At 32.3% G+C, this 13,897-nt stretch overlaps 1 protein-coding gene across 2 annotated transcripts in view; it reads left to right on the top strand.

The window, feature by feature from the left end:
* Positions 1-13,270, top strand: part of valopa (vertebrate ancient long opsin a) — a 28,390-nt gene extending 15,120 nt beyond the window's left edge. Inside the window, exons 3-6 of one of the 2 annotated variants that reach the window (XM_058795735.1) lie at positions 979-1,096; positions 1,308-1,547; positions 3,000-3,070; positions 9,978-10,026. In XM_058795735.1, the coding sequence (XP_058651718.1) occupies positions 979-1,096; positions 1,308-1,547; positions 3,000-3,035 (394 nt within the window). In that variant the 3' untranslated portion in view covers positions 3,036-3,070; positions 9,978-10,026. Of the gene's footprint in view, positions 1-978; positions 1,097-1,307; positions 1,548-2,999; positions 3,071-9,977 lie in introns of both variants that reach the window. The other variant, XM_058795734.1, reaches the window with a different exon arrangement.
* The last annotated feature ends 627 nt before the right edge of the window (positions 13,271-13,897 follow it).

Genomic DNA, 13,897 nt, shown 5'->3' with positions numbered 1-13,897 from the left:
CATTGTTAAACGAGAACTTAAAAAAATAATGGAAGCTTTATTGAAGCTATAACTTTTTTACACAATAAATATTAAAATGTTACACAATAAATACTAAAATACACACAAGCACACACACACACACACCATTTTAAATAATAACCATTTAAATTTTTACTGAACAATAAATACAATAAATATATAAATTATGTATAGTAAATATATACATTTTTAAGTCACTTTGGATGAAAGTGTCTGCTAAATTAATAAATGTTAATGTAACATTTAGTAATGCACACCATTTTAATAATAACCAATTTAATATTAATTGTGTGGAAATTATTTATCAGTGTTTGCAATAATGATGTATGTTAATTTTTCTTAAATTTAATTTTAAAGATAATCTGGGTCCGGGACAAAAAAAAGCAAAAACAAAAAACAAATTATAGAAAAAATGTATACTTTTGTTTTGCAAGGATGCTTTAAATGATAAAGACATTTATAATCTTACAAAAGATTTCTATTTCAGATAAGTGCTGTTCTTCTGACCATTCTATATTTATCAAAGAAAACTGAAAAAAAAACTACTCCGCTGTTTTCAAAATAATAATAATAATAATAATAACAATAATAAATGTTTTTTTGAGCAGCAAATCAGTATATTAGAATGATTTCTAAAGGATCGTGTGACACTGAAAAGTGGAGTAATGATGCTGAAAATACAGCTGCGCATCACAGAAATAAATTACAGTTTAAATATATTCAAATAGAAAACCGTTATTTTAAATATTAAAAAATATTGAAAAAATTTTTTTGCTGTACTTTGCATCAAATAAATGCAGGCTTGGTGAGCAGAAGAGAATTCTTTAAAAAAAAAACGTTAAAATTCTTACTGTTCAAAAACTTTTGACTGGTAGAGTGTGTGTGTGTGTGTGTGTGTATATACAAATTTCTGGTTTTCGTCAGATCTTTGCACTCACAGATTTTGTCCCTCCACAGGTATTCAGGAAACATCCACGATCACACCTTCATCATCACGTTCTTCACCACCTGCTTCATCTTTCCGCTGGGTGTGATCATCGTCTGCTACTGCAAACTGCTCCGGAAGCTCAGAAAGGTCAGTCGCTCCAACACCTTGAGTCCATCGGCTCATTAGACGAGTGATTCACTGAATCCTAATGATCTCAATGTGCCATTACAACTGCAAACTGACCTCAGATCACTGACACGTGTGATAATCCTGATACTATGCACAGAACATTATTTATATCCACTGCCATCATCACATCTAGCCATGATAGCAGTTGTTTTGTCTTGTGTGTTCGCAGGTGTCCAACACGCACGGCAGGCTGGGTAATGCCAGGAAACCGGAGCGTCAGGTGACTCGTATGGTGGTTGTGATGATCGTGGCCTTCATGGTGGCCTGGACCCCGTACGCCGCGTTCTCCATCGTGGTCACGGCCCTTCCCAGCATTCACCTGGACCCGCGGCTGGCAGCCGTTCCGGCGTTCTTCTCCAAAACCGCAGCCGTTTACAACCCCATCATCTACGTGTTCATGAACAAACAGGTGACGTTTACATTCATGCATTCATCTGTCAGACGCTTTCATCCGCAGTGACTTACAATGCATTCAGTGCAAACATGTTATCAGTTCATGCATCGACTGAGAATCAAACCCATGATGTATTACATTTGATGCACACATTTCTAAAGCTCTGTTAAACCTGTTTCACATTCAGTCTCCTCGTGTTTTCTGTCGTCTGGTTGATCGTTTAGAGCTTTTTATCCAGTAAAAGCTCTTTTAGTGTAATTGTACAAGCGTCCAGCATCAGCTGCTGCTTCTCGTGTCAGATCTTCGACTGATTTTGATCAAGTAAACGTCAGAATAACTGCAGTCATGTCTCCAGATGAACACTTGCTGGACTGAAGCAGCTCAGCTTTACTTGATTCTCCATCAATCATTTTCTAGAAAAATCAGCGCGTCTCAAATCTGATCATCAGGATCTTCTGAGGAGCTTTACTTTCACTGTTCCTCAGCGGAGGAATGATCTTCATCTCACATCTTCTGAGGAGCCTTTATGTCTTCATCTCTCAATCAGCATTGCATTATATGTTTGGATCATTTCACTCTCATTTTACTGAGACACATTATTGGAGATATAGAGCGAGCGCTGATATTCATTTTATGTCAGTATCTGCTGCACTGTTATAAACATCTCGTTTATTTACATTACAAGCATCAGAATTTCATCATAGAAATATCAGCATCTGCAGCAAATTTTGCTCAGTTTGAGTCTCTGAATAAAATTAAGCCGTTTTTTTTCCAGGCTGTATATCAGATTATATGAGCCATAAAAGCCTGATTGAGCAAATATGATTTAGATTGTATTGTTTTGTTAGATTGTTTTAAATATTTTGTTTAAAGGTTTAATAAACTGTTATACTTTTTAAAAAAAAAGAAAAAAAGATTTTTCTAACTATTATTTCATATGTCAGACTATAATAATACCCATTAGTCATTTGACCAGGTAACAAATTAGATCAGGTAACACATTTAGATGATTAAAAAAACAGTTTTTAAATGTTTCTAAAATCTCGTCCAGTTTTCTTGCCATGGTTAAAATGTAATTTATCAGTTACAAAAACTTATCTTACAATGTTGTATTACCTTTATTTTTGCCCATTATATTTTTGAAATTTAAAAAAATATATATTATTATTATTTTACAAACATTAAAATGATTTTTAAAGGTTACAAAAGCGTTTCTTACAACGTTCCACTAACTTTTTCACCCAAAATATAAAGTTTTTTAATTTATTTATTTTATTATTTATTTTTATTTATTTATTAATGTTTTAAAGTAATGTTCAATGAATGTTAAAATTTAAAGGAGAAGGCCATTGTTGTCATAATCTCACCTGTTTCTTGTTGTTCCAAACCCATATGCTGTTATTTTGTCTGTAAAGAACAAAAGAAGAATTTTTGAAGAATGAGATTTTTGTTTAATCTTTCTTATAGCATCAGAGCACAGGAGTCCTGAAGTCTACCTTCTGATGATCAGCCTTGAGTTTTAGCCAGTGTTTCCAGAGGTTTGTTTACTGGACAGGCAGGTGAAGATGATCTATCTTCATCATCATCATGTGTTATTAGAACCTCGGTAGAAAGCAGAGCGACAGCGTTACATAAACTCACCCTTTGATTGGTGTTGTTAGTTGTCAGCTTCATCTTAAATAATACATGAATCATCAATAAATGAGGAGTAAAATGCAGCGAGAAGCGAGCACAGGATGGTTTTAAAGGGATCCCTGGGTATTAAGACTTGTATGGCTTAATATAAAGTAAATGATGTCTCTTACTGAAATATGTAGTAGAAAACCCATTAAAGATTTGTTATTTTTAAAAATCACATCGTTTTATGCATATTTTGGACTATGGGGGGCGCCATTATTCTGATGACGTAAAATGGTTGCACTCGGTGAGCTACTAGCGCTACCTGTTACTATTTTTACCACAACACAACTCAGAATACACAACTCGGAAAATAAAATACTGATATGATGACCACAGCTACTGAAAGAGCTTACAGGTGGCGATGGATATAAGTATAGGTTTAAACCAAATGCTGTACCATCGATTTTTCCCCACAAGGAGTGTAAACGTCCCGGATATCGAGGGAAATCCGCACTGAGAAACTCCTCTAGTGGCCGCGCGTCATGTTTACATCCTAACAGATGGCATCTAGCGTTTCTTGTCTCAGCCGTTTGTAAGCTCTTTCAGGAGCTGTGGTCTACTAAAAGACTCAAAGGCATCAGGGCTAAAGTGGAGAGAACAAAGAAGCAGGTCTTTAGGAAGTTTTATTCGTCCACAGGCATCTTCCCATTCTTTTCTCCTCTTCTTATCGCTAGGAAAGTGTTTTTATTATTAAACGCTCTATAAATGGATGCGTTATTTAATAAAGCAGTTCAAACGTCTGAAGAATTAAACTTGATCTTTTGATCATGAGAAGCTTATGAGCACGAACCCAATGGAAATACAATTCTAGTTCCTTTGAAAGTAAGACCACCGTCTTACCGTATTTCCATTGGGTTCGTGCTCATAAGCTTCTCATGATCAAAAAGGCGCTAAAAACATCTTCATTTCAATTACTTTAATGTTGATTACAGTGATATTACATCAGCGTCAGACAAACCTATGCATTTTTATTAGTGTTTCTTATGGAAGCTTCTTTCCACAATGGAATTAAAGAACAAAAAAGGTAATTGCAACTTTTTATATCACAATTCTGACATTTTTCTTAGAACTGTGAGATATAAACCCAGAATTGCAAGAAAAAGTCTGAGAATGCTGAGTTTATATCTTGTACTTTTGACTTTTTTCTCAGAATTTCTCAAAATTACTTTTTTTTCTGAGTTTATATCTTTGTACTTTTTTTCTTGTAAATTCATAAAAAGATGTAAATTCATAGAAAAATCAGAATATAAAATGATAAATGAAAAATGAAAAATATAAAGGCACAATTATGAGAAAAAAAAGTCAAAAAGTTGCCATTATCTTTTGATTTTTTATGAAAAAATGTCAGAATCGCTACAAACTGAATTACAAGAAACAAAGTCTGAAGATAAAATGTATATATATATATATATATATATATATACTGTACCTATACACACACACACACACACACATGCATATACATATACATACATACATATATATATATATATATATATACTGTACAAACACACACACACACACACACACACACACACACACAGATACATACTGTATATATATATATATATATATATGTATATATATATATATATATATATGGGGCATTCTACAGAATTGATCCAAATACAGAGTTGTTCTAGTAATTGTGCAAGTAATTCTCATATTGTATTTTCAGAAAGTCTTCCCAAATTTGTCACTACCGAAACACAGCAATAATTTAATTAGAAGGGTTATATTGACCTATTTATTTTGTTTACATCTACATTGTAAATATATTTTTTGCTATTTTATAAAAAAACAAAAAAAAACAATCAATAAATCAATAAAAATTACATTTTTAACAATATTTCAAGAGTGATTTATGAGATTTTTAATTTTAATTAAATTTAATTTTAAATCCAATTTTTATTTGTAAAAGGCAAAAAGTTGATCATACTGATTTCATTAGTTTGAACATACATTGAATCAAAAACATCTTAGTTATTAATTCAGTATACTTTATTTTTGACAAAACATCCCATGTTTCAGTAGACAGCATATTTTCGGTAGTGACAGTAATGCTTTGGTAGCGACCACATCACATTACAGATATTTAAATTGCATACTAAAACAAACAAAATTTTAGTACAGTTATGCATTTAAAAAAAAAAAAAAATTGTATATTTCTCCCAAATATGAGGATTATGTGTTCCCTTTTGTCACTACAGAAACATGTTTCGTTTGTGACAGTTTCGGTAGTGACAATTTAATGAGATAACACCCAAAAAACCAAGCTGCAGAAATAAATGCAGATTTTCAGACTTTTAAAACTGTTTACCTCAATGATGAGACCTATCTACTCACACCTTGTAGCTATAAGAGAGGGGGACACAGGAATATTTCCTGATCATAAATTTATGGATTTAGTTAAAATCATTCTCAGCCAATGGACTAAAACATACACTGTTTCAGTAGTGACATGAAAAATGCGGTTGGAAAAGGTTTTTTGGAACTTCACTTTTTAAAAGAATCAGAAAGATACTTTTAAAAACAACAATGGAAAAAAAAAAATACAAAAATTATTTCAATATAATTTTCATAAATTTAAGGGTTAGGGTTCGGGACAGCCACCTCCCAATTGAAAGTACCCAAAAAATGATGATTTTGTATATATTAAGCTTACTAATATTTTAAATACTATTGTAGGTTTCAATAGATAATAGAAAGATCTTTGTAAACATCTAAGATTTGATTACTTAAATGCTTTTAAAATTATTATTTATTTATTTTATTTTTTTGTGGAACAGCAGTTTGCACCAATTCTGTAGAATGGCCCATATACTGTGTATATATATATATATATATATACATGTATGCATGTATGTATAATTAATAGTAGAAAGGCCAAACTCGAACGCAGTTTGCAATTTGCTTTGCTCAGTGATTTTGTGGTGATGCTTGTACTTAAATTTTGATCTTAAGCGTAATATTGCATGAAGATCTCGAGGCGCGGCGAGAAAGTTTCCAGCGCCCCACTTAAAATCCCCACTGGTTAAATAGGTTACTGTAGCTGAAAGAGCTTGAAGGTTTCGCCTGACAGAAATAAATCTTTATGCAAGCCATTTAGGATTGAGGTTGCTTTCCCATAGAGTGTTTGAGAAGAGCACAGGACACAGTTTATGGATTTAGAAAAATCCTAAAGCTGTCATGGTGGGATGATATCACTTCACCAGAGCTGACATATCTGACATACATTGCTAAAATAAAAAATAAATAAATACCTGTGGTTTGGATCAAACCTGGTGCACTCCAAAGGAGAATATGTTGAATTATTGAACAGCTGTGCAGGTTATTGGACGTAAACAGTGTTTGGCAGCGCCGTGTCTTTCCATCTTCCTGCTGAGCTGGAGCTGTCAGTTTAGCTGCTGGTTTCCTCCATTCAAACACTGACATCTGGATTCTGTCCACACTCGTCAGGAATAGATACCTGCAAAAATACATGAACAGCAACACGACATTCTTGTTTGCTTGTGATTTTTGTCACAATGATGGTCATCTCAGACTAAATAACGTTGTCAGTGGTCAGATGGATTTGCTGAAGGCTGATGCTCAGTCAGTTTGATGCACTTCTTAAATGGTTTAAAAAAGAAAATGGGTGAAAAATAAAAGAGATATTTTTAAATGTTTTTTTTCAAAATAGTAAAGAAAACAAGAAAATACTATATATATATATATATATATATATATATATATATATATATATGTATATGTGTGTGTGTGTGTGTGTATGTGTATATATATATATATATATATATATATATATATAAGATATATAAACAAAAATACTACAAATGACAAAAACACAATGAATTTACCAAAACTTTAAATAAAATGAAAATGATGCAAAAATATTAATAACCGTAAAACTATAATCATATCTTAATAACACAAACACACCTACAGTTTTAGTGCTGATCACAGTTTATACTGAGAAATTAGACTGAAAAGCAACGAGTAATAAAATTTGTAGAATTTAGTGTCTTGGTGTTTTACTAATTAGTGCTGGACATATTAATACACTGTATTTTTTAAACTTGTAAATAACCCAATGATTATTGAAGTACATTTTACAAAAAAAAATACTGTCTTTCCACTTCAAAATTTTAATGATTATTTCAATATGTTTCTTGCCTTTTTTTTTTTTTTTCTTATTTGTGAACTTTTTAATCAGTTTCTGAGTAAAAATGGTTTCAAAGACAAGTTAAGTGTACACTAAAAAATGTTTAGGATTTACATTGAAACTTTTTTCAAACTAAATTTGACAAATAATCACAAAGAAATTCAATTCAAGTTTATTTGTATAGCGCTTTTTACGATACAATCGTTGCAAAGCAGCTTTACAGGAAATTAAGTTTCTACTATATATATGCATACACATACGCACACATGCACATATATATATATATACATATACACATACACACAGAAGAAACCCAATATATTTAAGTTATGACAGACTTAACTTGGTTATATGTGTTATGTGAAAATGACAAGTAACACTGAATTGAACATAAAATTGTTACTTTAATAACTCTGTGTTTACAGTGTAATATCGCATGTTAAAAGTGATTTTAAACCTACAGTCAAGAAAAGTAGTTGAAATCCTCCATAATCACATAATCTTTTCTAAATACTGTGAAGCTTCATCCTCAGAAGAGCAGAGACACAGATGGGTTTTTAAAGTGACTTTAGGACACAAACTAATTAGTCTATCGGACTCTGTAGTTTAACGACAAGGACTAATGAGGAATGAGAAGGACGATGTGAACCGCAGGCTAATGTGGAAACAATTAATGATTACTGTGCAATTATGACCTCATCACGATTGACTAATTGTACGCGCATGTTACACACAGAAGCACCACAGCAACTGATCACTCGATTTCACTGTGGGTTTAGTAGCCTGATTGCATCAGTAAAATCCACTGAACTTCACAGTCTCTGGTCATTAATTTAAGGCGAGACACTTCAGGCATTGTTTTTTTTTTAATGCACTGGTTGAATTTGAGATCACTGGCTATTTGTTTATTTCTTGTCTTCTTATGTTCAGATGCAATGCAAAGAAAACCTCTAAAGCATCTTAAATCTACATTTAAATGTTTTATTATTATTATTATTATTGCATTTTATTGTGCTTGAGTTTTCTGAAGGTTTTTATTGAGTGATTGGTTCATAACATTTGCCTGATTTATGTAACCAACATTCAAACCAAAATTCTCATTTTATTACTAAAAAACTTTATCTGTTTGCGTCTGTAGATTTCAGTTTCAATCCATACCTTTAATACCTTTTTTCCTCCATTTCAGTGGCACTTACAAACACCAAAATTTACAGTTTTATTTCTGTCTGTATTCTGAAGGGTTTTACTGAGGGGTTTGTACATATATCATTTGCATGGTTTTATTTTTGTACTTTATAACATTTTTCTTATTTACTGTATGTAACATTCCTAAAAACGTTATCTATTTGTGACTGTGGATTTCACATACAATACAATTTTTTAAAGGCTATGAGCTTTTTTCTCCACTTCGGTAACACTTACATACACCAGAATTTACAGTTTTATTCCTATCTATATGCCGAAGGTTTTTACAGAAGGATTTGTTTTTATATCATTTGCCTGGTTTTATTTTTACACTTTGTCTATTTGTGTTTGTAGATTTCAATTCATATCTTTAAAGGCCGTTTTCTCAAAACGAGTTTGTTCCTCCACTTCAGCAGCACTAACAGAGACCAAAATCTACTGTTTTATTCTTATCTATATTCTGAAGGTTTTTATAGAGGGGTTTGTTCATAGCATTTTCCTGGTTTGTGTAACATTACTAAAACGTTTTATTTGCAACTGTAGATTTCAATTCCATAATTTCCATTCCTTATCTTTAAAAGTTTTCTTCTCCAGTTCAGCAGCACTTACATACACCAGACTTTACAGTTTTATTCCTGTCTATATTCTGAAGATTTTTACTGTGGGGTTTGTTCATAACATTAGCCTGGTTCATGTAACATTATTAAACCTTTTTATTCCTAAAACATTATCTATTTGCGACTGTAGATTTCAATTCCATATCTTTAAAAGTTTTATTCTCCACTTCAGTAACACTAACATACACCAAACTTTACAGTTTTATTCCTCTCTATATTCTGAAGATTTTTACTGTGGGATTTGTTCATACATCATTCACACTGATTTATACAACATTTTACGAAAAACATGATAAAAATTTACATTTTTTTCTGTCTGTTGATAGTATTTTATGATTAATGGAGTAACAAAAAGAGAAATCCAAAGCTTCCTCTGTAAAAACCTTGACTCTCATGTCAACAAAATGTATGTTGATATCTATTAGTTAACATTTTACTCTATTTACCTGTGGTTTCTTGCCTTATAATTTGTTGTAAGACAGTTTGGGACCAAAAACACATTTCCTTACAAAAACACTGTTTTTCATGCACCTGTCAAGTTTGAGATTTTGAGATTTTTGCAATTATCAATATAATCAATTAACTAGGTAAGTAAGGCGATAACTATTAGTTTTTTTCACCTGCAGTGTCTCGCCTTAAGGAAATTACAAATTTAGACATGTTGAACCCTAATCTTGAGTTTATGAATTTTTGGGAGATGTTCAGTGGAGGTCAAATTAATTTCAAGGATGTTTTTCTAGCTCAGAGCAGAGTTCAGTGGAGAATAATCCTGTGCATTTCTCTTCCCTGTGATCTCCTCAGTTCAGAAAGTGTGTGGTTCAGCTCTTGAGCTGCAGTGACGTCACCGTCATTGAGGGGAACATCAACCAGACCACCGAGCGCGCAGGCATGACCAATGAGAGCAACACAGGGGAGATGTCCGCCATCGCCGCACGCATCCCCGCAGCTGGAACCATCCTGTCTAAAACAGAAGAGCAGCCCAATGAACGCAGCTCCTTCGCCCAAATTCCCATTCCTGAGAATAAAGTATGTCCGATGTGAAGACAAGCACCAACATACCTGTTTGTCACTCATGTTCTCTGGCTGAATGCATATTTTCTTTCGAATGCTGGCATCCAAATTTTAGTCTAAAAGACATTGATTCAGCATTAAATTCTGCAGCTTGTGCGCTAAAAAACACTGAAATATTCAGTGTTGGGGATGAAACTATCTGGAAACTACTCTTAAAAACTAATTCACTACAAGGTGGTTAAGGAGTGACATCTTTTAAAATATAATTTGCATTTATTTGAACGCTTTATTTAGCAACAGTTTCACAAATATGGATGCAAAAAGTAAAAAAAGATTAATTTGCAACACAGTTATTAATTTAATACAGTTAATATGGTAACACTACTTGAGGCCTTAATGTATAATGCATTATATAGGCATTCATAATGTATTGTAATGCATTAGATATTTTCATAAATAATTGGAACCAAAGTTAAAATGCATTATATTTGCAGATTTGCTTGTTACAGCTAAAACTGGTTGTTTGTCATGTATTTGAATGCATTATACTTTTTAAAGGTGCAACATGAGTAAAATGAGTCGATAAGTATTATAATATAACTGTGGTTACAATTATTCTTGATGTCCTTACAAGTTGCATTAAAAAGCATAATTAATGCATTAAGATAAAAAAGATAATTGTGACTTTTTATTTCACAATTTGGGCTAAAATTCTCAGAATTGCGAGTTTATAGCTCACAATTTAGATTTTTTTTTTTTTTTCCTGAATTCTAAATTTACATTTTGCACTTTTTTTTCCAACATGGAATACAAATATAAAAAAAAGTTAATTGTGACACTTTTATAATGCATTATATAAAGGCTTCAAATAATGTTACCACTAATACCATCCTGAAACTGTCCTTGCTCTGAAAGTACAGTACTATGGCAATATCATGGTACAGTGACAGTAATATCACAGTACGTCAATATATATCATGGTGCTAAACCATGATATTTACGTGGAACCCCAAAGAACTGCAAAGAATTCATTGGAAGAATTATATGAACACAAATGTTTAAATGCAGTAATCCTATGTGGTCTAAAATACTGCATTTTTTAACAGCTGAACTACAGAAAAATGCATTTAATGTTGCTTTATATTTAGTTACTATCCAACACTGCATAAATGACTCTTGACTGTTGAATGTTGATCATTTGCACAAATATTAAAGAAATCAAACAGAAAAACAGACTTGAATGCAAATAAGTCAGGCACTTAACACAGGAGTACATGTGGATTTTCAAAATGAAGGGAATAAGTGTACATGCAAACAGACAAACAAGCAAAAATTGCAAGTGCCCTTCAGTTTTGGCATCAAATCATCAACCACTGGCGGCCAAACTTTCTGCCAACGGTTATGTAATGATCCACAACATCCCAAATCTCCTGCACTGCTATCTTTATGGCATATTTCACTGTATCTGATGCATTATATGTCTACTGTACGCTCTGATCTCTGCCAGAGAAACACACACACACACACACACGCTCTGAGGATGCATCCTTCTCAACAACTGAATGTGTTTTTATTTTATTCCTTTATGAAAGGAATATCAAAATTCAGATTTTTTTTTTTTTTTTTTGGAGTTCAGGCTCCAGATAATCTGCCTGAACAAGGTTTCATTTCAGCTCTTTTTGCACTTTTAAAAAAATAATAAATTAACACTTTTATTTATCAAGGATGCATTAAATTGGTTAAAAGTGTCAGTAAAGACATTTATAATGTTACAAAAGATTTCTATTTTAAGTAAATGCTGTTCTTTTGAACTTTGTATTCATCTGTGAATCCTGAAAAATAAAATGCATCACGGTTTCCACAAAAATATTGTGCAGCACAACTGTTTTCAACATTGATAATAATCAGAAATGTTTCTTGAGCAGCAAATCAGCATATTAGAATGATTTCTGAAGATCATGTGACACTGAAGACTGGAGTAATGCTGCTGAAAATTCAGCTTTGATCACAGAAATCAATAACACTTTAACAGATTTTCACATAGAAAACAGCTATTTAAAATTGTAAAAATATTTCACAATTTTTACTGCATTTTTGATCAAATTGACAGAATACAAACATTTTAAAAATCTTACTGACCCCCAAACTTTTGAACGCTAAATAATGTTTTTCATGAGTGAACTTGGCTGTATGTGTAATGTATTTGTCACTCATGTAAATGACTAAAGTGGAGTAACAGGCAGCATTTCTGGACATTTTCTGATGAATATTGATCATTTCTTTAATTACTGTAGCATCGACTCTCCGCTGACTGACAAACGCATTGAACACATTGAGAACTAGGACACTTGAACACACCGTCGTCACACAGATAGTGTTAAAACCATCATTCAAACGTCTAAATCTGGTGTCTACATCAGAGAGATTGATTCTCCAAGGTTAGCATGAGTTTGCCGGTGTCAGCAAATTGTCTAAAACACACAAACACAACTGCATCAGTCCAACATCAAGAGGAGTTTACTTCACAAACTCAGTTCTGACTTTGAATTTACATATAAACACAACTTTTTACATCGAGACGGTCTGCAAATACAATATTAATACCTGCATAAGACAGAGCAATAACATTACATGTAGCATTAATTCTGGGCTTTACGTGGATTCAGATGATCATTAAAAGAAATGAAAGAGGCACTGAATGGAATTCCAAAAATAATGAGGTTTCCAAACATACAGAAGCCCACAGAAGCCAGGCATTATTATGACACTTCTGCCTTATTTTCTTGAGGTCATCTTGACGTGAGTGTTATCTTGAGAAGACAGAATGATAATAAAGTGAGTTTTAAATCAGATATAAGAGGGTCACTGAGGTTAAAGCACAACGGATGAACCAGCTGTATTTTGTGTTTTATTTCTTCCAGATTCACTCTAGCATGATCTGAGTCTTTGTCAGCGATTTGTTTCTGTTTTCTGTCACGATGAACTCTCTTGAGTCGCGTTTAAGATTCACTGTTATATGTTCTGCCTGCATGTTGTGAATCAAAAAATGTGTGTATTTCAGTAAACTATTTTCCAATGCACCCGCCGTCCATGTAAGATCCTTCTGTTGCATCAACATGAAATTAAAATCTTACTTTCTTAATAAATGTTTCTGGTCTTGTGATTCAGGTTAAACGAAATTAATGCATTTTATGCTGACATTAAAAACGCAAAGATGTAAATTGCACCCTACAATATCAGACACACAGTGAATGCTGTATTGAAAAGTCAGTGAATATTTCATGAACTTTGCATTTTTCATGTTTTAAAAAAAATATTTTACCACAGAATACAATTTAAAACAGAAAAAGGTAATTGTGACATTTCATTTACAATTCAGACTTTTTTTCCCTCAGAATTGTGAGGTTACCTCTTACAATTACAGTTTATGTCTCAAATTACTTTTTTTTGTTGTTGTTGTTTGTTTGTTTTTGTTTCTAAACAAAGGAGGTAATTGCAAGTTTTTATGTAACATTATTGACTTTTTCCCTCAGAATTTTACATCTTGCATTTCTGTTTAAAAAAAAAAAGATAATTGCAAATTTTTAATCTCACAATTTAGATTTTTTTTTCAAGAGTTTATATCTGACAATTTTAAGTTATAAACTCAAATGCGAGCTTTATCTTGCAATTTAGATTTTTCTTAGAATAATGAGTTCATATCTTGCAAA

Source organism: Onychostoma macrolepis, chromosome 13 (genome assembly GCF_012432095.1).
Source record: "Onychostoma macrolepis isolate SWU-2019 chromosome 13, ASM1243209v1, whole genome shotgun sequence".
In the NCBI taxonomy this organism is placed as follows: domain Eukaryota; kingdom Metazoa; phylum Chordata; class Actinopteri; order Cypriniformes; family Cyprinidae; genus Onychostoma; species Onychostoma macrolepis.
The sequence above is the reverse complement of the archived record's forward strand: the minus strand, read 5'-3'. Positions and strand labels throughout refer to the sequence as shown.